This window comes from Limanda limanda, chromosome 3, assembly GCF_963576545.1.
Source record: "Limanda limanda chromosome 3, fLimLim1.1, whole genome shotgun sequence".
NCBI lineage: Eukaryota > Metazoa > Chordata > Actinopteri > Pleuronectiformes > Pleuronectidae > Limanda > Limanda limanda.
In genome coordinates, this window is record NC_083638.1 from 26,749,777 (window position 1) to 26,775,319 (window position 25,543).

Consider the following 25,543-nt stretch of genomic DNA (forward strand, 5'->3'; position numbering starts at 1 on the left):
GAATTTAACCTTGCCATAACATCTGAAAAAACTAGAATAACACTCAGTAGAGTGCAGACCTCCACTAAAGCCCAACAGTCCCCTTAAATTCAATCAAGCTGCACCAAACTGCAGACACTTATAGACACAAAGCCCCTAAATATGCTTCATTTATTCCATCAAGATCTCTGTATTATTACTTCACACTAAAACTAAATGTATTACTTTTGTCTGAAAATATGTGTTCAGATCACAGTTTCTCTTTACCCCGGATTGCACTAATTGTGAATTTAGTCTGTCTTTAACCTGCCCTGAGGCTGGTTTGGACCCTGTGTCTTTTTTCAACAAGCTTTAATGTGTTTAAAAAACCCAAACTTTGGTCTGAAAATCCCCAATCAAGCTGTATAACTTATTCACATGCTGAGAACAACTTGGCTGTATCGATGACCATGGTGACCTACCACTGTTCAAACTACATCAGTCTTGTGTGAGTGAGAGACAAGGGTTGAACCCGCAGTGAGCTAGCAAACCCACTAATCTCCCCCCCAGAGTCAGGCCCCAGGGACGTCACAGCAATAACAACAGCAGAGATAAACAGCGCTGAGAGGAGAACAGCAGTTTCTGAAATTGCCATGTGGCTGTATTTGTCGTCGGTGTCTTTAATGCTCGCTGTGACTACAGAGATGAAAGTTACCTCAGCCTCGGGCGCGATGTTTTGCGGTAGACAGATATTGTAGCTCATGGGGATGAGTAAAGTGCTGGGGAACCTGGCCAGCTAAAGGCAAAGGGGGAAATGCAAGGCTTCCTGCAGGTGTATAGGTGTACATTTGTGACAAAACGTATCAATTATCTCTCTTTACATGCTCGGTCATTAGTAGACAGACCAGACTAAATCTTTGAGGTAATTAATTCCAATCGATGCAGTGTACTCCCTCACTGTATTCTGTCTCTTTCCACAGGAGTCTAACCAATAAATAATTCACTGAAGTTTTAATTAAGTAATTAAAGATTTAAACTCTGCAATACAAGTGTATGGCTGCACAGTATATCATCCGCATACCTAAACATCTCTCTGTGTCTGCTCATCCTCTGTCCACAGTCCAATGTGTACTGGCCCAACATCCACTCCATCAACCTGACTCTGTTCAACATCAGCCGAGACGACAACAACTTCCAGCTGACCTGCATCGCAGAGAACGTGGTGGGGATGAGCAACTCCTCCATCGCGCTCAACGTACAGTGTGAGTTGGATTTTTTCCTGTGATCAAATCTTTGAAGAAAGTTGTGTTCATTAACTTGAGAAGTGAGGGGAAGACTGTGTTCAGGTCTTTGGTGGACATAGTAACTCACAGCCAGAGACAAACATTTTAATCCTAGAGGCTTTTCTTGATCCCTGCTTTCTGCTACCTTTTGCACTCTGTTCCTTGCAATTATAAATTATGAGAAAACACTCTTACACTCTCATAATATGTGTAAAGCTCTGCTTTAACATTCAGAGTTGATGTTATGTGAAGGTGAGTATGTTCACATAACACATTTGCTTATTCACACTGATTTGTTTTGTAAATCTAAATTGCAAAGCTATTTATGTTTCTAGCATAAGATTTAACATCATCAGGACAACTATCACAAGCCTCTTCAATTCAATTAGGTTATCATCTATGAAATTACATAAATAAAATAATACAACCAGGATTTTTTTAATAAACCATCTACAAAATAATTAGTTGTAAACTATACAAATAATTAATTACATTATTTAAATTCCTATTATTGACAAGGACTCAATAATTTTTTCCATTTCGATGTTAATAAAACAGAAATTCCCTCAGACCCAAGCCAATTACGCCGATTGACATTTATTCAACTTAATGCTGCTCACCTGCTTCTTCAGTTTCCCAACACTACTGTATAAGGTAGTTTCATTGGGGGATTGGGAAGCAGGGCTGCTGAACCTGAAGCCTCCTCTGTTGTTACCAGACAGAGGCAGGAACAAATGATCTCGTATTTATTATGAATAGCTCACTAAGTGTTCGTCTGGATTGATTTTTACACACATCATTTTCTGTGAAGATATTGAGTAATTCCTGTCAATCAAGAACAACACCTGCATGTCTTTGTAAAGACTTGGGTGATATTATGACACGGTCTGTTCTTTTCTTTCCATTTCCCTTTTTGTCATGGGAATGCAGATTTTTCTTTGGAACCATTTTATTTAAGGCTCTTTGGATGTTATTCAGAGAAAATAATATACATATCTACATAGTAAATTAAACATTTTATCAAAGATGATCAATTATAATTTTTCATTTAATAAATATATATATTTTAACACGCAAAATATATATTTTAACATGAAAAATAAATAATTCCATACTAAAAACGATGACCTAATGTTTCAATACATTTTTCGCTCCAGGCTGGGCACTATGTCTTTAACTGGACACCAGCAGGCGGGCAGTAAGGAAAAATAAGTGAAGAAAAAAGTTCTGGATAAAATACACTAACTTTGAGATGGGGAGGTTTCATTATGAACGCTTGGAGCCAAGAAGACTCTGTGATTGTCTTTTGCATGAGATGACTTTCACAGCAGCTTTAATGGACTGAAATATATCTTGTATTAAAGACACTGACAGTGTAAGAGAATAATTTACAACAGGGAAAAAAATCTCCTTTTTCAGGCAGAAGAGACAAATCATGCAGGTACATTTGGAATGCAATGAGGTGTTGCACAGTTACAAGCCAAGTGAAATTGATGTAGCCAATTAACAAGGATATACCCTGCAGCCCACAGGAAAGTGTGGCCTTGATTGGAGCAAAAAGAGAAAAGGCCAAAAAAATAAATCTCTCAAAAATGATAAAGCAATGATTTGATAACCATGAGGATTTCTCTGAATATCCACGCCATGAATTATATTACATGCTGTATATCAGCTCTTATGTAAGTTCACCCTGTGGATTGGCAATGGGCAGATGTGGGACACACTGCATTCAAAGCCAATATTTATCAAAGGTGGCAGACATTATTCTCTTTTTAGGAAGCTTGCTGTCGTGAGACACAATCTATTGTGGCTGTTTGCGATTCATCCTGCCACAGGACGGAAGAGATTTGTCACCGACTCATACAGGAGCAGAGCTGCTAAGGACCATGCCAGAATGACTGATAGACTTTGCAACATCTAGGCTTCAGGGCTTCCTCCACACGGACACTATCAATGTACATCTCCAGGCATTTCTTTTTTCCTGTTGACACTCTCTGCTGGTGCTGCAAATTGACTTATTAATTTTTCACCACATGCTCTGATGGTAATTACATTTCCTCCCCTGTGCAGCCTATTGTCTCTGGAAATGTCATAAAATAGCTTAAACTGCTGCTCTGATTAGGGAGTCATCTGATTGACAGGGAAATTACCAGCCGTCAAGCAACGTTCTCTGCATTCAAAGATGAGTTCCCTTTTTTTTAGAGAAACTGTAATTAGCCACGATGTAAATTCTGCAGGCCCATTGTTCTGCTGCAGTGTGGAACAATAGCAGCTCTACAGCGACGTAGATTCATATGTCACCATATATTTTACTGTTGGACAAGCAAGGTGTATAGCTCTCTGTGAAGAACATGGCACAAGCTAACACCTGGGTTAGTAGTTCTGTTCCCTAGGTAGCTGCAGGGGTAGAACAAGGAATTAACTCTAATTATAACTAATTAGTAAGGAAATTATCCCCCCTGGGACCCTGAATATAACTTACGCTTCGTGCAGGTTAAAGTCTTAATCACGATTTGGTTCCGCCCGGAGGGAATACGTGTCCCATGAAATGCTTAGCCTCCCCTCCCACTGCCAGCCATGATGTTTTATCTCCAGAACATGTCATTTGAAATTTGCCACCAATGTTACCACTCGATAACATTGCACAACTGGCCTTGTATTCAGTGTTCTCACTGATCAAAGGCATGTAGTTATCAAAGCTTGTCATCTGTATGAGCGCCACAAGGACGCCATGTTGTTATAGACCAGTATGGAGCACTGTAATGACTTGTATTGTACTGAGTGAGACTGGGCTGACAGCTTTGCTGAGGGGAAAATGGATCGGTCCTTAACTGTCCATCAACAAGAGAATTTTGTGTTTCTCTCTTTTTTCTCCCTCTCTTTCTTTATAGGCTCCACGGCTATAACCACCCTCACTTCCTCCTCCGCTCTTTTGTCGGCCTTTTTTCGCTTTCTTCCTGCACACACCCCCACATCAACATGTTCACACATCCACATGCCTTAGCCTTTAGTTCAGTTGAATGACTTTATTGTCACTATTGTCTGACAGGAACAATATCACCGAAGCAATTTATAAAATGACAGCTTCACCGATAAATAGATTATTCATGTCCTCAGTGGACGATTATTTGCTTTGAAAACATAAGCGCTAGTTGCTACACACGTAATGACCAGTGCTGTAACTGACAGTTGCATTTATTTCATAATTTAAACTCAATCAATCACAGTTTATCACTGTTACAACCACATAGTAAAATAGAATGACACTCAATAAAGCAAATACCTCTGCTAAACTACATTTAAATTAACTACATCTGTTTATTATTTGAATCTGCACCAAATTTTAAAGTCAATATCAGGCCCCGAAAAACATCATTATCAACATCAATGAATTCTTTGAAAGAAGTAAAATGTGGAATAAATGGAATATGCCCCTGATCCAGATCTACTGCAAAATGTTACGGATTCTGAGTTTTCCTGGTTAATCATCGCGTTATTTTTGCGTGGTCTTGCTAACTAAGAAATGGATAAACAATCACCATGAAAACACAACCTCTGTGGTTGAGGTAACAAAGTATTTAATACCAGATCTGAACCGCCTTTCAGGAAGACAAAGACCAGCAGAGGGGAAGTCCACAGTCTTGATCTGAACAAAAATATCTCTACAACTATTACATAAATTGACGTTGAACTTTATGTGCACATTAATAGGTCCCAGAGGATAACACCTCATAACTAAAGCTGATATTTTCACAAATATTTTTTTTTTAGTATCACCGAAGGGTCAAATATTTTACATATTCAGTGATATATTTCAGGATGTATAATTATATATGCCTACATCTCTACATCCATCAGATGGGTTGTAACCAGATAATGCACAGACGTGATTGTCATTAATTGTTTTTTGAATTAATAAATGACTAAACAAAAACCCCAACTCCACCTCTTGGTTAAGATTCTAATCAAGAAACATGCACTGTTTAGTAACACACTGAAGGAGACTACAGGGGGGGGGATTCATTAGGACATACAACTCTCGATATCGAGTTATATAAAAAGGATGGCTTACACATGCTGGAAATTGCAGGCTTTAATGAGTGTGTCTGTGTGTCTATATGTCTGAGTGTGTGTGTGTGTGTGTGTGTGTGTGTGTGTAGGTGGATAGGTAGGTTTGGTGGGGCACGGCTGATATGTAGAACAGACACACCGAGAGCGACTGCCAGATTAAATCTGCCTGCCAAATATATCCTTTTGATGATGAAGCAGCAAAAGGGACTCATGCAAAGACAAATTAGCAGATCAATTGTTTATGAAACGTATCTGATGGTTTTAAAGTGATAAATTGCCTCGTAGCATGGCGTCATTGAGGATTCAGAGGTGTGTTGCAGTATGTCGGGGATGTGAGGCCCCGTGCTTGTTTATGCACAGGAGATTCCTCCGTGTGTTGGAAGCAGGAGGAGTCCCTCTATCCGTTTGCTTCTCCATCCCTTGCAGTGCCGCAATTTGCAATGTCCAGTTAAAGGCTCATTGCCACTCCCAGGCAAGAAACCTAAGTCCTAAATGTCATCCTTCCTGGAACAAATCAAAACAGTTCTGTGTTTAGTCTGCTGCTGCATTTATTAGGCTGTTCAGAAGAATTAGGAAAGGTTGTCATTAGCCTGAGGGTGGTGGAACCTTCTCAACACATAAAGGTCTTTATACTTCACCTTATGTTTAATACAAAAAACAAACAACAGGTTCTTTGATGGGAGAAGGAAGGACTGTGACTTAGAGCTGCTCATTCTATTCTTCCCCTTGTGCTCTTCATGCCAATAACATTTCTGTGTCTTTTGAATGACCTGGTTTCCTCCCTTCCTCATTGCAGTTCCTCCAGTTATCCTGAGACTGGCTGAGCCAGAGCAACGCCTCCACACCTGCATCGAGTTCACGGTTCGGGGTTACCCCCACCCCAAGCTACGCTGGTTCTACAAGCAGAAGGAGGTGATGCAGAACGACTACATTCGGACTGAGATGGAGTTCTACCAGGACTATCTAGAGGGTTGTCTGACCTTCCAGAACCCAACACACATCAACAATGGCAACTACACCCTGGAGGCCAGTAACCCGCTGGGAACGGTCACAAAGACGGTGTATGGTCACTTCCTATTGGATCCAGGCATCATTGACGAAGGTGAGTGGAATATTCCTTCTTGGTGGGTCTTCCTCATGGTACAATTGTTTAAAGAGTGATGCACAGTTGACAGCATGATCACAATAGAGTATACTAATTGTAATAATGTAATTAATACGAGGTTTACTAACACATTTTGCCTGGATATCCCATGGATATTCTTTGGGAATGAGCATCACCACCGGAACAAGGCCTCAACCAATGGAATTCTTATTTTCACTTCCTGGTGTGTGAATTAAAGGTTCTGTTCTTGGTGGAAGAACTATTGGGGGCTTTTAGTTTTTATTAAAAAGCTTGCTTCACAAGCTGCAGGTTGTGCTGCTGATCCCTTCTGGCTGTATAGCAGCCAGGGTTCATTCACAGTTCAGTCAGGTTGATTGTTCGCCAGCAGTTCATCCTCAGTTCACAGGGAGGAGAAATAAACCCACAAAGACTCACAAATTTCTCCCCATGGTCAATATTCCAAGGTTAATACCTTTTGTCAATTTATTGACATAGTGTGACTTTCTCTGTCTTCTCTTTTGCAGACGTAGTGGAACTAGGTGAGTGTTTCAATTTTCAACTTTAAACCTGATGTTTTCATTTGGTTTGTTTGGTGTCGTAGAGAAACGCATCACCTGTTGGTCGACTATTATGGGCTCAGATCATTGTTTCGCCCCCCAAGTGGTATGGGCTTGATCTTATAGTTCTTAATGAAGCCTTGTTAACTTGAGTTTGAGTGCTGACTTTTTCCACACTATTTTATTTCTATACAAATATTTTCTATAGCCCACATTTCAGCTACAAACATGACTTTCTCATGCAGATTCACTTTAAAGGTTACAGCGGCTGATATTCAAGTTTGGATGTGATTGTTTGATTTTCGACTCCAATTTGAGGCCATAGATTAACTGTGGTGGAGTATAAGGGCTATTTAAAGGGATAAAAATGAGACTTCGAGAATAAAGTCAAATATTAGGAGAATGAAGACTCTTGGCTGATTATTTCCTTTATTCTAATAAAACTATATGACTTTAGTTATATTACAACTTAATTATTAGAATGTTTTGATATTTTTCTCATGACATTTTAATTCTCCTAATATTACAACTTTCCTCTTAGTAACAACTTTGTTTTCATTTTTATCACGACATTATTCTGAAAATCTCCAATTTATTTTAACATGGCCCTAATACTCCATCATAACCATCAGGATCACAACCACGGAGAAATTTGTTCCCTTTGTGCTGCAGTCAGTGCTGCTGCTAATATTTGATTTCAAAGCTTTGCTAAACATAATGAACGTGTGGTACACAGCTTTGCTCAAGGGCACACCAGGCTGCCGAGAGAGAGTGGACAGTATTCCCCTTCCCTGCTTGGATTATGATCCCTAGTCAGGATTTAAACTGGCAGCCTTTTAGTCAAAACCTGCTTTTTTGAGTCTGTCGGGGTGAGGCTGAGTTTTTAAACTAAATAATACATTATTCCTCATACACGCACGTGTCATGTTGCTGTTCATTCTAGTTTAAAAACAAGCGGCAGCTACTCAGTGGCTTCTGCTTTTCTACAATTCAACAGACACTTTGCTGCCTTTTTGGGGATTTGAGGGAGATTTCATGCTTCAAATTATGCTGCAGTGATGCCCTGCTTTACCTTCAGACAAATAATGTACATTATCATAGTCAGAAAGCCTCCTACGGCCACAGTCTGCTACTGCTGGTTGGTACTTGATGACGTCAAAACTCAAGCAACGTCCTGTAAGCATGACCATGATCAAGGCCACAAGAAACTGGTCTGACAATATACTTGTTCTTTATACTACACCTTCTTTAATTTCCTATATTAAAATAATAAGAAATTAAAGAATTGTGAAAAATTGCAAATCCTTAATTTCAGACAGATAGAGACAAAAATAGGTTTCCTTTTAGTACATGCAATTTAGCCAGCTGAAATGACAGCAACATTTCATAAGCTGTACCTGCCAAGCTAATATTAGCTAGCTGTTCAAGCTTAGTATCTGAATGAGTTGATTGAAATTGTCGTGTCCAGCTGACTCATCATAGGGAATCATATGAAAGGGTTTAAATTTTGCACATGGTGGTTACAATTATTAACTGTCCTTAGTTTGATTACAACCAGGAACATAGCAGTCATGTGATTTGCTCCCTACATTTTTTGTTTATTGGGAATTGTATCAGTGACCTAACATGCGTAGAGTAGTTGGGCTGCTTCCCTAACAATAACTACCTGACCTCAGTGTAAACAAGCTGTCTTCTCACCTCATTTGCTGGTGATGTGCGAACGTTTGTGAAGAAGTAAGTGCTGTCATAATGTGGGAATGGTGCTTTGGCCCACACTCACACTGCATTGTAAATCTCTGGGTGTGATGCGTGGCTTGGCCTCAGGCTGTTGTGACCGCCTCGATGTTGATGGCTCTTACAAAGTGGGCCGGCCTGATCTCTGCCCTTCATCAGAGTCTTCTCTCATCTCCATATGAGGCCATTTTTTCTCATCAGCCATGGATTATAAAGCTGCAGCATGGCCAGGGACAGAGATGGATGGAAACGAACTGTGTAGCGAGCTGCATTAGGCAGGCAATGACTCTATGTTGCCACACATACAGTCACAGACACACACACACACACACAGTCTTGCAGGCTTACACAGTGTCAGGGAGCGAGGAAGGTGAGGGAGAGGTGTTTGGGTGATGAGAGTGTGAAACATTATAGCCGTGTTGTGTGAGGGAGTCCAGCAGTGGAAGGGAGACTGACGTACCGACCGATGCTAATGCTGCTGAGGAGAGAGGAGGGCAGAGGGAGGAGAGGACAGAGGGATGAAGGCTGGGGGGGAGGGACAGAGATGGTAGTTAGGGCACACACACTCACACACAGAGTCATGCACTTTAGTGTACTGTGTGTGTCAGAGCCAGTGGCAGCCAGTCTACCATGTGCTCATTAATTTGCCCACAATTAGTCTCTGATGTCCTGGCTGGAGGCCTCAGAGTAGAGTTTCCCTCACACCAGCTCATTTGGTTTCGTGGCTCTGCCTCTGTCCTCTTCTCCTTACACTCCTCAAACCTCTGAGCTTTACCAAAGCCTCTTGTTTGTCTAGGTGGGACGTGCATTTAACATCAACAAATTAGTCTGAATGGACCTTCAGATTGATATGGCTACTCAGGACTGAATTTGGGGGAGATTTTTTAGATGTCATGTTCGCTTAAGTTCATTGGGTTTTGCAGCTGATTCAATTTGACCTAATTCAACATTTGGTACTCTGGGCTTTATACCCTTCTTTTATTTGTCTCTGCTTGTATAATTGTGTTATGTTCTAAAACTGCTTGTTTTCATTATTCTGTGCCTTTGTGTGCGTGCAAGCATGAGCATGCGTTTGTGCAATTGAAATACAATTCCACAATCTCTTTTCTCGTACTTATATTTGAGACTTGAGTCTAGGTGAAACTGGATGCTAAATTTCAGGGCCAGGTTGGCTCTTGTGACAGGTGTCAGACTTAAGTGTGCGTTTAAGGCTGCGCAGACTTTTAAAAGCCTCATAAAAATGCTCAGTTCATCAACATTGTCTCAAGCTGTTATGGCACAGCTGTTGAAGTCAATCCACTTCAAGAGACCAATAGCAATGAGCTCTAGCACAAAATACTGGAATGATACTGAAAATATACTTTCAATCATCCACACAAAAGAGCACAGCATGTGATCTTATTATAGCCTATTAAGCTGTGCATTTACCTGTGTAAGTGTTATACTTGTTAATGTGAAAACAGGTGCATTAACAGATTCATACTATAGTAGACCAAAAAAGTCACTTATTCTAGTGCATCCACTGTAAGTTCAGTATTTTCATATGATAGTAAATGACAATACACGACATTAAGAAATCTTACCACAAACTAATATAAAACATTCACAGTTCTTCCGTATTTACTGTAATAATTCGAATGTATAGCCATTACAGATATCCTATCTTCCACAGCAACTGATGGCTGTTTTGTGTTTGTGTGTTGCAGTTACCACGGCATCAGGTAGCGACTCAAGTCGACCAGACGAAGATACATTCGGGGTGAGTTTTCTCCTTAACGATGTTGATGAAACGGACACTAAAGATGTTTCCCCTGGACTCATCAGAGAGCTGCTGTGTGTTCCAGTCCAAACCCCACACTGCCTTTTATTTGTCAAAGGACCCTTGTAGAGTTTTGTACTGCGTTTTGACATGCAGTGCCCAGGCAACAACAACACAGCAAACAATATTAAAGTAATTTGTCATAGTTGAATGTTTGGACACTGATGTTGATGGTGATGGTAACACATTCCTGCAGTGAGTGATGCTGTTTTAAAATGTTACGTAACATCTGGATTCTTAACAGTTTTTAAAACCAGTGCTGCTGAGTTGAGACAGAGATGTGGCCAGTGGGCTTAGTGAATGTAGGTATTACACGTATGTCGTAACAGTAGAAGATACGCTGTTATTAACAACAATAATAATGACTGCAGTCACTGAGATGTGACAGTTGTCATGGCTGTTTAAAGCCGGAGCTTAGCGGGATACAGAAATGGAACTGAGCCATCATAAATGTTAATAATCAAACCTGTGTAATGCTCATTATGCAGGAGCAGTGACATTGAAAATGTTAACACCTACATCATTGTAATTTGCAGTGGCTGAAACTTCCTTTTTAACAGTTCAACGTCCCACCCCTTATAGTTCAGTGCTACCTTTAAATGGACACAAATATTAATGTTATATATGTCTGACTTTCGTCTGTTTTTAGATGACTTGTTCACAAGAGGTAGCATGTGGAACAAGATAGAACTAATGTGTTTAGCAGACATCAGTGTTGGCATTATTCTAAATTCTGATAGTATGCAGAATACCACACATCTTGTAAATATACTACACAAAAGATGAGAAAACATTTAAAACTTCACAAACTGAAATTTGTCACCTAATGAACTGCTCTTAAACCTCAGGAGTAGTGTCCTGCTACTACCATGGGAAGCAAGCTAATTAGCTGGACATGATAACGACTGCAGCATAGGACATGTTGAACACCTTTTTTCTCAAAGAGGGTTTCTGTCATTAGAGGGAGTTCTTATCAAATTTATGTTTGTTCAAATGCATATTTTTTTCTGGTAAGTTAGCTTTGAATTAGCTATTTGATGATAGAAAATTGAAATTTCACTATTGACATTTGAGACTAATGGTTGAATGTATGTATTGTTCGCATGACCATGCTACATCGGCTCTGAATGTGCAAGATTGTCTTTAGGTCTTGAGGATGTTTAGAAATACAATCAATAATACATTTGTTTGGCAGTTTAACATGATTTTTATTTATAAAATTATTCATATATTTAAAAAAATTCCATATTCTATTTGATAAATAAACAGTTTCCCCGTTAATAAATGTGTAATACATCTGACAACTTGCAGGTGATGATGAGATGAAAACTGCACTGTGTAGACTGAAAAAATAGCAGCTGTCTTGCTTTTCATTCTGTACAGTTTCTTTTTAAAGATCCGGATTGATAGAGTTTAGATAAGAAATAACTGTTTGAAATGAGGATGATAAGCCAGATGCAGCAGCTTCTTCAGAGTCACAGCACACACACGACTTTAAAGTAACTGCACTTTTTCCCAAACAGCACTGAGAGTAAAGCTGACTATAGATGAGGATCACATTTAAATTACATTCTGTCAACTGGAATACATCACAGTCAGACAGCTGTTTAACTTTTTATCCAGAGAAAGAGAAGGGAAAAAACATAGTAGACACAGTTTAATCGATTCAACCCTGATTTGCAGTATTTAAGGTGATCAAAAAAGAGTAAAAAATATTATGAGGTGTCATCTCTGCCTGAGTCTGACACAGTCTTTTTGTCCCTCCCAGGTTTCCATCGCCGTTGGTTTGGCGGGCTTTGCCTGTGTCCTTCTCCTCGTCCTCTTTGTTCTCATCAACAAATACGGCCGACGCTCCAAATTCGGTATGAAAGGTAAGACTACACAAATAGTCTGAGAAGCTGATGGGCAGACAGGCAGCTTTGCTTTTTGCCTTACTGCCAGTTGCGTCATTGTGTTGAATTCATTCCATCAGTTAATCTCTATAAAACCTTTGTTCACTGGAAAACGTACATGCAGCTAATCTACAAGTCCTGAGTAAACCCTCTGCATTCTCTAACATTCCAAAGGAGTCATTCTGCATGTTTACTGAAGAAAACTACACTTGAGTAATATTCTCAAGTGTCCCCCCCCCACATGCTGCACATGGTTGAGTCTTGCCAAAGGACATACATTTGCAATTAGCCATTCACATGCACATATATAGACAGCTGGATCAATACTTAAGGACTGAGTGCATGCAAACGAGGTCTATGCACTGTACATACACCTCATATATTCACTGTGTCTACTATGTAGAGCAATTTCAGAGGGGATCCTGAATTAATTAGTGGACTCTGCACTGTCGATCATGCTGAGGAATTCAATAGGATTAATACGGCTTTTGTGCGTGCTGAGCTTTCGTTTTGGACCGGTCCCAGTTTTTGCTGATGTCTCTGGTGTTGGTGTTGTTCGAGGAGGTATAAGCTGTTGTAGCGCTGATCTACAAACAGATGAGGAGAGGACGGCAGCGGCTCAGGTGCTAAGGTTCAGGTTCAAGTGTTTGTATCAGTTGGCAGACCGAGTGGTTGCATCTGCTTGTGTTTGCTTGTTTGTGTTGGGCGAGTTTGTTTGCCGCTGACAAAACATACAGCACATCCTCTGCCCCTCTCTGTTAATGTTTGGGAAATGTAAATAATATTATCACATTTAGAACAAAGTAAGTCTTCTTTCGATAAATGAGAAGTGCCAAAAAATTGCCCCAAAAATAACGACAAAAATAATTTGTTTGATTATAGGTCTAACAAACCACTTGCAAATACTAAAAATGTATCTGGTTTGAATATGTACTTGATGTTTGCTTAAAACTATATATTTCCAGTATAAATTTAACAGTTCACAAATTCAGATAGAAATGACTCACCTACCTATAATGAAATCAAGCCAAAAACGTGTTTAGTTGCATTGATATCCTTGGTTAAGTTCTGGTGCCGAAATTCAGATCAAACATAAAGGATGGACGGCATATGAATTATCCATCTGAATGCGAAGCCTAAAATAGAATCTTTTTAATTGCATTACTCTGAGGAGTCTATTGAGAATTGCACAAAGTGAAAATTGAGAAATTTCATTTAAAGAGAAAGTTAAAACATTAAGTATTAATTTGTAAATTCCATAATTAGTTTTGAATGATATACACACAACCACACACACACACGCTAACCCTAATCAAAACCTAGTTCTGACCAATTCTGAGCCTTCCACAGTGACAGTGACAAGTCACCATGGGAAAGACTAGATATAGTCAAAAACACACACTAACCTGCTATGTGTGAGCCCTTGACCATAAGTGTAAAGTAGCATTAGCTGCTGACACCTCTTAGTAGCTACTTTACAGATTAAGCGTTTGTTACTTACCTCAGGTAAGAACTCTATGCTGTAATTATTTAGGAGGTGGCAATTATTGCATTGGACTAAATCTGCCTCTAAACAAGAATAAGTCGTATAGTTAATTAGGCTTTGCAGTTGTGTTTGTAATGTCACGACATTGTCAGATGTCACTATGAATTCAAGCAGGGCTAACAAACTACCCCGACAGAAAGGAAACAAAAGTCACAAATCCGGATTATAAACACACCATAAAGATAATAACAACAAGACAATGTAAAAAAAAGCCCACACACTGCACAAAACGTATTCGAAATCCATGACATGAAGAGACTGGAACCCCCTGTGTTTGTATGTATGTGATGAGATTTAATTAGTGTCATATGTGTTTACTAATGGTGCATCTACTCTCCTGAAATAATCCTTAGTGTCGTGAAGCACCATCATCAGGTGGATAGCAATGCATTTTACAAGTGTTTTAATATTTATATTATCCGCACACATCTGAGAGTCAAGTGAGAAAATTCAGATTTGAATTGTTTGTTAATGCAACAGAAAATAATAAGATTCTTGTTGTAATAATAAGATTCATCACTCGCCTCAGATCTGACAGTCTGCCAGACCCTTCCAGGGTGTGTATGGTAGATGATTGTAGAGAGTGATACAAAATACATTAGACTAAAAAAAAAAGGAAATATGCTTCAGCTGCGAGCTCAGTCCCTGGGCAGGTGAAGGAAACAATAAACCAGAGAGCAGGACCTAACATCACCACAACCTGTTCATAACCACAGACACAGACATAAACATACAATAACACATTTCATAGGAAGCAAACACGAAACAGAATTTAAACATCATTATCTTTCTATTCACATGAATAGAGCCGTGCAGCTTGAGCTCTCAGAACCACTTTAAAACATTGCTTCATTTGCTTTTGTGATTTTTATTTAATTTACAGTCCTGTAAATGCACCATCTGAGAATCGATATGAGTCTCAGTGTAAAACTTTGTGTTACAGCCCTGCCTTATATTTACACCTTCTATCAAATACAAGCGGGCACTGCTTAATAGTGCTGGCTGCATTCAGAGCTTAGCATGCGCCCACTGTTACTTTAGGAGTCAACTCTTAGCACAAGGATGCTTCAAAACGCAGTTTCAGCTCTCTCCAAGCAGCAGCGCTGAAGAAGGTAATTTGTCTCCCTGATGACAAGGTCCAAAGTTTTCTCGGACAGTGTAGGGAGTTTTGGGGGAAATTGTATTGCATTGCATGGCTATCTCACATTCTACTGCAAAGCGCACCACTCCATACAATATGTTGGGATTCGCCGCTTTGCTCAAGGGCACCTCAGTGTTTTCTGTCAAGAGACAAAATAGAATTTCTCATACATTTTGATGCACCCTTGCTAGGTAACTAACTGTTTTACAAATGGCTGTAATAGCTCAGGAAAACAGAAACACATTGAAGGTTGAGCATATCACCACACAGAGTAATGTCCACTGCTAATGTTTTTTTTCAGCTTTTACATAAAGGCCAGTGTTAGGTGGAGACTCAGCCGCATGCCATAATGTGAGGGAGGAAGATATGATACTGCCTTTGGCATGTTCTGCCTTATTGTCACTGTAATGATCAGCTTATTGTCTTTGGATCATGATTACCAAGTAAGAGGCATCAGATTTAGTTCTGCCATGTTTCATCCTTTCGTTCTCCATCTCCAGACTGCAGATACCTGCTCCAGTTCACTTTAAATAAGAGATGCGTCTCTCCTCTGCCACTGTCAGTGATTGAAGGAATAAAAGACCTAAAGAAAGGGGATGTCAGTGTGGACACTCTTTCAAACCTCACGCTGCTCTGTACAAAGGCCTGATTTGCCAATGTGTGTGTGTTTGTGTGTGTGTGTGTGTGAGAGAGACAGAGAGAGAGAGAGTTTTCTCCTCCCACTCTTGTTCTGGAGAATCAGCCTGAAGAAGTCATTACCTTTGGATGGAGCCATAATGGATTTTCGCTCCACTAAATCACTGGGGCTCTTTTGGTTGTTGGAGTTTGAGCACCGACCGTTTCTGGGCATCCAATCAAAATTCTGTTTATATTTTTTTTCTTTGGTCTGGTCAGACCTGTGCATGTGCGTGTGTGTGCATGTGCGTGTTTGAGTCACATTCAATTGATTTGCTTGCCTTTCAGGTTTATTCAGAGGCCGCCTTGCATTTACAACTCTGAGTGATACACTGCTCCTCTGTTTATGTGTTCGAAATTGTGGTTTTATGAAAGATACCTGTCTACATGTGTGTATAAATATATATATATATATATATATTTTATGTGAGTGTGCATGCAAGGCTGTGGCTGAGGGAGTAGAGCGGTTATCCTCCAACCAGATGCTGTTCGATCCTAGTCTTCCCCCTCTGCATGCCGAAGTGTCCTTGGACAAGATACTGAACCCTGAAGTGCACCTCATGGAAAAAGTGCTGTCCATAAATGCACAGTATGAATGAGTGTGTGAATGGGTGAATGGCAATAACCTGAACTGTACAGCACCCTGAGTGGTCATCACGACTAGAAATGCGATATATAAATACAGAGCATTTACATACATAAAACATCCAAAGATAACCTGTTGCTCTGATCAATATGGTCGACTTACCTCCAGCAAGAGAGATCTTGGTCAACGAGGGAATCAATGATACTTCTTTAGAAAAAGACACACAGCATCTCACTAATGAGTACTACGCTCCCTTAATCGTCTTTTCTTAAGTTGTGGTAGAAAATTACCCCACCTCTGCAGCTGTAAGTGCAGTCAATGCAAAACAAAATGTTTATCATTTGTGATCAGGCCTATTGGGTGCACTAGCTATTTTCAGAATGGGTAGACCTGACTTATAAAACTGTAATTGACTTCGAAAACAGAAAAAAACAACTCTGTAAAACCTAAAATAATCTCATAAATATTTTTGTCATCATTACAAAACAGCGTCTCACGCAGTTCTGAATGTTGGAAATAAAACCATTCTGAACTAATTCTGAGGATCCCAGTAGGGCTTGGAAATCAGTGCCACATTTTGCATATTTCTGGGTCTCTTCCACAATGGAGGTTGGCAGCTGCTGAGTGTTTACATAAGGAGCAGATGATGCGGGCACTATTTTTGGCCACATTTCACTACAGAGTTTTGACTGAAAATATTTATTTAACAGAAGCACGCAGAGGTTACAAGTCAGGAGGAACGGACAAATGACGGAAGAAACTGAGGATATTAATGTAAGGAAAGAAAAACACTGTTTCTTAACCCATTAAGTCCTAAGGCACAAAATAGAAACAAACTCTATAACAAATTTGACCTTCTAAAACTTTATAAAACTCTTCTTTCTCCTCCTCTTCAAACATGTCTCTTTCAGACTTTTTGCAGGTGAAAAAAGCCAACAAATAACAAAACGATAGTATATTTCGCATAATGCATATTGCCCCTCTTGTAAGGATTTTTGTAAATCACAATGTATTTCATGAGCTGCATGTCCTGAAAAGGATGTGATCATAAAAACGTGTACACGTCTCAGCAGGTTCTAAGGGAAAAGCATGCAAACATTGCGCCGTGTTTTAAAAGTATATACACACATGTTGCACCAGGTCTTAATGGGTTCACTGAATTAAATTAGTTATAAATTGTTATATTCAGTTTATGACATATCTCATCCGCACAGCTTTCATATACACTTACTTGGGGGGATGTTTCTGTTTCTGTAGAATATAGTGAAAAAAGTTTTAATTTTCGGTTACTGCTTGTTGCTGCTTTCGATTTTGCTCAGTAAGAGAAGATGCTTAGGGTTGTGTGAGTAAAACACGAGCTGCTCCTGAGGTGCATTTAGGCAACAAACAGCTTAAAAGCTTAAAGTCTGTCACATGGGCCACTAACGGTGGGCGAGAGCTAAAGATTATGCTACTGAGAAAAGTGAAGACACAGTCTGCAGCTTAATCGGTTCATTTAAAAAAAAAATTCTGGGTCAGTTTTGATGTAGAAGCTATGAGACCATGTTTTGTTAATAACTGCAACAGCAAAGTGATTTGAATTCCACTTCCAATCCGTGCCTCTGACTGACTATATCTCCATACAAAAGGGTGCCCGAGTCTCATGGGTATCGTGTCTTTTAGCCCTAAGTTGCTCTTTACAAGGGGTCGAGACACACTGGGTGAAGCTTTGTTGATCCTGTGGAATTAGCCAATGAATCAAAAAAAATGTAATGAATGTTTTTCAGCACAAATGCGAAGGTAAACTAGATATGGTTGACTGGCAATTACATGATTTCATTTTGGAGTTGGTTTGCCACATTGCTTAGTTTAGTGACGTGTGTGCAACGTCTGTCTTTTTATTTCCGTTCACATGTTCTCAGGTTAGAGGCCACACTGCCTGCATAAGGCGTGCCAGAGTCAGGGGATATTTTCTCCGCGCTCACAACAAAACAGACAGTAAAAAATATCTTTCCAGTTTCATTGTGTATATATGTCTATTATTTCACAAACATACATTTTGCAACACTTCTTGTACCTGTTTCAAAGTAAGAGCAACGTTTCTGTTGACCGATTCCATTCAATTGTTAAGGACACACTCCCTGTGTGGACGACTGCCCCCTGCTGGACGCAGCAGAACAGCGACGCAGCCGCTACGCGTTGCACACACACCCAGTGTGGCCCAGGACTTACTCATATTAATGAAATGCATAATTAGACTTTTCGCACTCACAGCAGCCTCCCAAAATATACAGACTTTCAGGGTTTCCCAGTGTGTGTGTGTGTGTTCTGGAAAAATAACACACAAGTCTGGCCCTGAGTTTTTAACCCTATTAATACGATGAGGTTGGAAATGCTGAGCAAGCAAATGACTGACCCATAAAAGCTGAGGCGCCAAGAAGTCAGGGTCAGATGAAGCAGATTCGGAGGGGTCAGGCAGTAGCCTACCTGTGAGTCAAGGTGAGCACTGACACTGTTCACACTCAGGTTTAGCCATTTGGCCAATTAGTTTACACTACTACTACTCAAATTGCACAGGCTCAGTGCTCAGTAGTGCATGTTGTGAGAAATGCACTTGTGACAGATGTCAGACTACCCCCCCATTAAAACTTTTGAGTTAATCAGCATAGACAGTAGTCAGGTTTTCAGACACCCAGATGGAGATGTAGGTAATGCCCACCAACACAGTGACACATACACCTAGACTGACACACACACACACACACGAACAATACCCTGTGGCGGCCAGCTATAGCCTCTGTGATCCAGGCATGTGTGTCAGGTCGACTTACCCTCCTCTCCGCTACATTACCTGAACCAGGCCTGGGGATGATCAGTGCTCACACGCACACACACACACACACGCATACACACACGCAAACACGCACACTGCAACATTTACTGCATCACTGCCCCCCTTGGACTCCAGTGGCCAGAGTGAGCTGTGCTGCCAAGCAGTGAGACACTGCTGTCTAAAGAGAGACAGACAGACAGAGACTCTTGTTAAGGGTCTGTAAGAGTTTCAAGCAAATTTTTCACATAATCATTTAAACTCAGTTTATCCTAAATGGGTACCTGCTAAAGAAACTGAGTTCATTCAACATATCTTTCATTAAATTAAATGAAAAGTCACCAGACATACTTAGACAGACACCAATATTTAACATTTGTTTTTAGATTTTTTCCGGAATAAGGTCATACTCAGAATAAGCAGTAATCGAATTAAGTCATTTGGGTAATTCTGACCTTAGTCACATTATGCAAAAGTATATAATTACTCACATTAAATTATTGCTGGGGCGAAATGACCTACAATTAATATCACGTTAAGTAATCCCTTCAGTACTGTACGGGTCCTAATATCTTCTGATTAGGTTGCCGTTTGTTTAAGTTCAAAGCGAGTGCAGGTCAGGGGGGAGTGGGGGGGGGGGAGGAGGATGAAGGGCGACCGGTCTAAATGTGCATCTGCCCTGATCATGAAACTGTGGCTGTAATCATTTTGCAGCTGTTTCCACCTGTTATTGAAAACCCAGTCAACAGAGTATCCTCTCCTGTGTATGCCTTAGTTTCCCCGTTGTGTTCCGACTCTCCCCTCATCTCTTTAAGCCTAGATCAAAGACTGTATATAAAGAAGGACATATTGTCTGTGATGTCACCCGTTGATTTCTAAAGAGTGAAAATGAGTTCGAGTGGAGCTGAGTGAAGACTGAGCCACGCCCAGGTTAACACTTTCACAGACTTTAACATACAAATGAAAGTTTATTACTTTAGACTTCATCAGATTGTAATCACTTCACTTCAGCTTAGAAAGTAGGTGGTGGACATCAGCCTCAGATTCTCTCTGTGACTGTCTATGTATTCTAGTAAAGTTTCATGTGACAAACAAATACATCATTCTGCATGCTTATTTAACACACAAATGAATGATTCAGTAGTGTGGTTAAGATTAACGATGTAAAAACTGATTGTAACCAAGTAACAGGTTTATTTTCACTGTAACACGTGACAACACATCAACACCGATACCCTGAATATTTCCTTTTAAAGGACGTTAAGCTACTTTAAACAGCTGCCCTTAAAATGCAGATGTAAGTTTTATTATTAACGTTTCAGTCGGTCACAATACATCTGCAAGTTTCTGCAGTATGATAATCTATGTTTGTGGTAATATACAGCCACAGTAGCAAACTCCAGCTCAACCAATTTCACTCTGAAGCAGCTGCACTAGCGTTATTTCTGAAACAATAATCTAATATAACATCAGTACTGAAGTTACTCACATTAACAAACAGTCAAGCCAACTAGGTTGTCGAGCTAAAACAGTTTTTTGAGCCAGGCACTAAACAGGTTTGATTCTGTTTTGAAGTTGGGCTTTTTAACAAGGTTGTCTAAGGGAAATGACTCGTTCTTGGAGCTGGCCTCAAGTGGCCACTCAGTGAACTGCAGGTTGTTGCACTATCGCATAAGGCATCATGGCTCAGCCCCGCTTGTTGGCGCTTTGCTTGAACACTACTTTGGATGCTTGAATCTATGAGTGTGGTTGCTCACGTTTTACCAAGCACCTTGCATGAAGGCAGTGGCTAATATAACAATTGTGTTTTTACTCTTTGATTCAAATTCGATTTATCACGGGGAGGATGGTGTTGCACAATTCATGTCATGGTTCACCAGCATATTAGTGATGACTATGATATGGTGTACCAGCCACTCCCTCTACTAGACATCGACATTTGTCAGTTAGCCTAACAACAGCTTGACAAAATACTGAAAGATATACGGTAACATCCATCTACCATGAAACTTTTTTCAGCCTGTGGGTTTAATATTCAAGTGTCGAATGTATGAGACATATCCAGACTATGGTGTGTATCATGCAAATGTGAATATGAATTGAATATTCTATGAGTGATTTATTTAAACATCATAATTGGATGTCTAATTTAGAATATGGTCAGATTATTGGTGTCCAGTCAATGTATAATGCCATATGCTTTTTAACATACTTGAGTATAATTCCTGGTACTCCTATGTTATGCTACTTTATATTTCTACTCCACAGCTTGCCTGATGGGATGGGTTGTATTTTTATTAATAACATATAGCTTGCCCAATTTGCTTTTAAGTAGCAATGAGAAAAATATTTAAAAACAAGAACCACAATCGTGCTGTTTGTTTGAAATTAACGGAGGGCAGAAAAGTGCCAACACTTAGTAACACTTTTACTAATCGTGCACAGATGGAGACTTGTGAGGGACAGACGTTTTAGGGTCATTTCATGTTACATAATGTCTTCTTTTGATTTTCAAAATAAAATTATTCTATTCATAAAATCCTTTGTCTCAAGCAAACATAGGACATAACGAAGAAAATGCTCTGAATGTTTTATTTCTCTTCACTCTGCTTTTCTACAGCAGTGGCACAGAGATACAGATCGTGAGTGTCTTGTCTTCCCTGCACAAAAAACGTGTTTACCCTTTGCTCAGTTGCCGCAGCAGCAGCCACCTTAATTGGCTGTAATTCATTCTTCTGAACGCGTGCGACAGATGGGGATTGTAAGGGGAAAACAGCAACAAGCACACGGCAAGTGCTTTTTTTATAATAACTGTTTCATAATATATGTATTTCCAGAAAAGACGGCAGCAGGAAGATAAATACGTCTTCCATTATCTGTCGTCATGTTGCGTTGTCCTTCAGACCATCTCTGCCGCTGACGCCACAGTGCTTTTAGTGAGGAGGGATCTGGATGCTGCCTGCACTCTCTCAGCCACAGCGTGATCTCGTGTGTTTCCCCCCTCGCTCTTTTTGCACCTTGTGTCGAAAATGAATACAAATACAAAAAAAGGGGATGTTTACTTATTTACAGCATCTCACTTCAAAGTTTCATGAGAACCTTGTTTTATAGTTTGGCTGTGGTGCTGTGTGTCCCTGGATGGAGTTGGAGTGCAGCGTGACCTGGGGCTGCTGCTGCGGACATGATGTTCCTGGTACAAATAGGATTGCTATTTTTTGTTTTATATTATTTTGGACCTCGGACTGTCAGCACTAGACTGCTAATAGCTAAGTGCCTGCTGTCAACTCAGAGTCTTTCTGCAGAGCTGTGCACTGCTGTGCTGTGCCACGCATTGTAAAGTAACACCCAGTAAAAGGCCGTGTTTCGCCGAGTGGTCTTGTTGAATGCACTTTGACTGGGTGTATGGAAGCTTCTCCCCTTTTTAGCCTTTGCTATCAATAGTTCAGAAGGTTGTCCTCGGTCTTCTGAGTTTAACAATAGCTTAATATAGCATCTTTAAAATGTCAGGATACAGATGGAGGATGAGAGGAAGAAGCTGCACGTCTCCACCACAGGCTTTCTGAAAGGCTGCGGCAGTTTGGTTCCATCCCCAGGGGGAAACGTTCAGAAAAATAACGCGTTGGCTCCTTTTAACAGCCGTGGAAAGTAACAAGAGCTAGCTGTGTTAGGGAACACAAGCACTTTGTTCTATAATGAATACGAATGTAGTTACACTATAAACCATTTAAGAGGAGAGACTGACTCCAGTGCAGCTAAACAATAGGTCCATGTAAATGCATCAGGGATCACTTCTACATTTCCATGTTTCAATTAGTATTGATCTGGGAAGCTCCTCAACTGCTGCTCCCCCCTTTTACTGTGTGCTGCATCTCAAATTGAGAAAAATTGCAGTGTGAATCTGAACAGCGCATGTTAGTGCTTTTGTTCTGATGTCAGTCCAATCATGTTGCTGTTGATGCTATCAAACCAGTTTTTTTCAACCTTTATTGAGCCACTGGTGCGTCGCATTTGTTCATAATAATCCTGCAAAGCACACACACTGCCTTTGTCAGCCATTTACTGCCAGACAACGTTCTTTGAGTTTTGCTCAAATTCACAATACGCATTTTTTTGTTAGAGGTGCGAGCATCTATATCAGCTAATCATAGCCACATTTATGTGTGCTTTGAGCTTTCATTCAAACCCCCAAATACACAGTATGTACGCTATCCTTGAGGACATTGCTAATGGTTATTGCACTCATATTTTCTGAACTTTAGATGAGGCCTTGAAATAGACTCGTGGCTGAATAGTGCTGATGAGTTTCTTTCAAGTACTGTAAATGAGCATTTGGGGTCTGAGTCTCACTAGACCCCCCTCTTTGACTACAGTGAAGTCAGCGTGGATAGCACTCCTCACATCTTGTAGTGCAGGTCTGCTTGTTCCCTGTTGACTGCACAGTGTCAGCAGGAGGTGTTTCTAAGTGATGCTCTTGGTCGTACGATTAATAATCCTGTTAAAAGCTGGTTATGGATTTTTATAAAAAAGATACATGAAAGTGCCCAAAATTGTAGAATCAGAGGTACTGTCTACGGCGGCGGTCTACAACAACAACGTAAGCAATTGGCCTGCATTGTGAAACTAGCCCTAAGGAAGAGGCTAAGAGGTGTAGCTCAGTCATGAACCTCCAGCCTGGGCTGCAGCTCAACATTTTAGTCCTCCGTTTCCCTCTGGATACCCCTGGCATGACTCCATTTTGAATTTTCTACTTCAGGAGAATGATGCTTCGCTTATTATAGCACTGCACCAGAGAGCCTCCACTCAGAGGTGGGAAGGTGATTCTCATGGTGTGAGGTTCCTGCCTAATTTCTTATTTATGTAGTTATTTTTCGATAAAAAGAGAGAGAAAGAGAGGCATGCTGTGGAGGATTTTAGCCCCCGCTCTAACCACTGGTTAATTCAGTGTGAATTTTAGCCACCGGCCGGGCAAACAGCTCGCATTATGTAACAGCCAAACGTGGGGTTCTGCATGCTCCCGCCCACGCTGGAAAAGATTGTGATTCTTTCATTCCGACAGATTCAAAAATGCAAGCTGATGCACAGGAATTAATTTCTTTTCAAAATCGATGATGATGTGACCATGTGTTTATAATGTTAACGATAACAGTAATATAGAATACTACCCTTTATATAGTTTAACAATGTGTGTACTACCTTGTATATCCAAATATACTGCCATATTACTGCACCACAGGTTGTGTGAGAGACAGGATTCATGTTGAACAGTACCAGCACTGTGCTGCATGTTTGATGGCAGCAAATTCCACTACATGTGTGAAAGTGACATAAATGAACCATCTCTGTGCATCTATTAATATATTATTTATTAGTTTATATGCAATAATTTGCTATATTATAAAGAGCTGGAACTGGAGTAAATAATAACAAAAGCCTTCAACATATTAGTCCACATACTCTTCCATACAGTTTACTATACATTAATTTATATACAGCCTTTTTACCTCTACCTTATATCCCATTATAATTGTTCTAATAATAAAAAATGTACTTTAATAACAGTTTGTTTGTTAAAAACAATGCAGCGGTTCCAGCGCTCTTGATCCGTTTTTACTTTAAACTTGTTCTGAATTTTTTTCTTGTGTACCTCTTACTTCTTACTTTATTGAAAAAACGGCTTCATTTTAAGGCCCAGTAAGCCTGAATTCATAATGGTCAGGTAGCTTTTCCCTGTGTTAAATATGGAGCACTTTCCATCTCTATCCCCATATTCCCATCGGCCCATCTTCCCATCAGCCTCTCTCCAGTTTGCATTAACACACCTCTGGGACTAGCGGAATGCAGCCGCTGTGATATAGATAGAGAACCAGCCTCCATTTTTCATAAGGCTGGTTAAAGTTTTAGCTCAAGAGAGTAATTGTTGTGTAATGACAACTAGGGGATTAATTATTCATAGAGCCATGGAAACACACTCATGCACACACAAGTCTTTATAAATATCTATAAATAGATAGATAGATAGATAGATAGATAGATAGATAGATAGATAGATAGATAGATAGATAGATAGATAGATAGATAGATAGATAGATAGATAGATAGATAGATAGATAGATAGATAGATAGATAGATAGATAGATAGATAGATAGATAGATAGATAGATAGATAGATAGATAGATAGATAGATAGATAGATAGATAGATAGATAGATAGATAGATATTCCTATATATGTACAGAATGCATACACTAACAAATCTCTTGTCTCTTTGCTCTCCACATCTATTTGTGTATCTCTCCCTCAAACCTTTCTCCCCATCTGTCTCTATATCATCTCATCTCCTTTTCTCTCTTTTTCTCCCTCTCTCTTT

The 25,543-nt window shown here is 40.0% G+C and overlaps 1 protein-coding gene across 4 annotated transcripts in view; it reads left to right on the forward strand.

Annotated features, from left to right (window-relative positions):
• Positions 1 to 25,543, forward strand: part of ntrk3b (neurotrophic tyrosine kinase, receptor, type 3b) — a 164,517-nt gene that overhangs the window by 82,863 nt on the left and 56,111 nt on the right. The window contains exons 7-11 of one of the 4 annotated variants that reach the window (XM_061068462.1): positions 1,079 to 1,220; positions 6,109 to 6,414; positions 6,942 to 6,956; positions 10,415 to 10,467; positions 12,296 to 12,398. In XM_061068462.1, the coding sequence (XP_060924445.1) occupies positions 1,079 to 1,220; positions 6,109 to 6,414; positions 6,942 to 6,956; positions 10,415 to 10,467; positions 12,296 to 12,398 (619 nt within the window). Of the gene's footprint in view, positions 1 to 1,078; positions 1,221 to 6,108; positions 6,437 to 6,941; positions 6,957 to 9,022; positions 9,060 to 10,414; positions 10,468 to 12,295; positions 12,399 to 25,543 lie in introns of all 4 variants that reach the window. The other 3 variants (XM_061068461.1, XM_061068463.1, XM_061068464.1) reach the window with 3 other exon arrangements.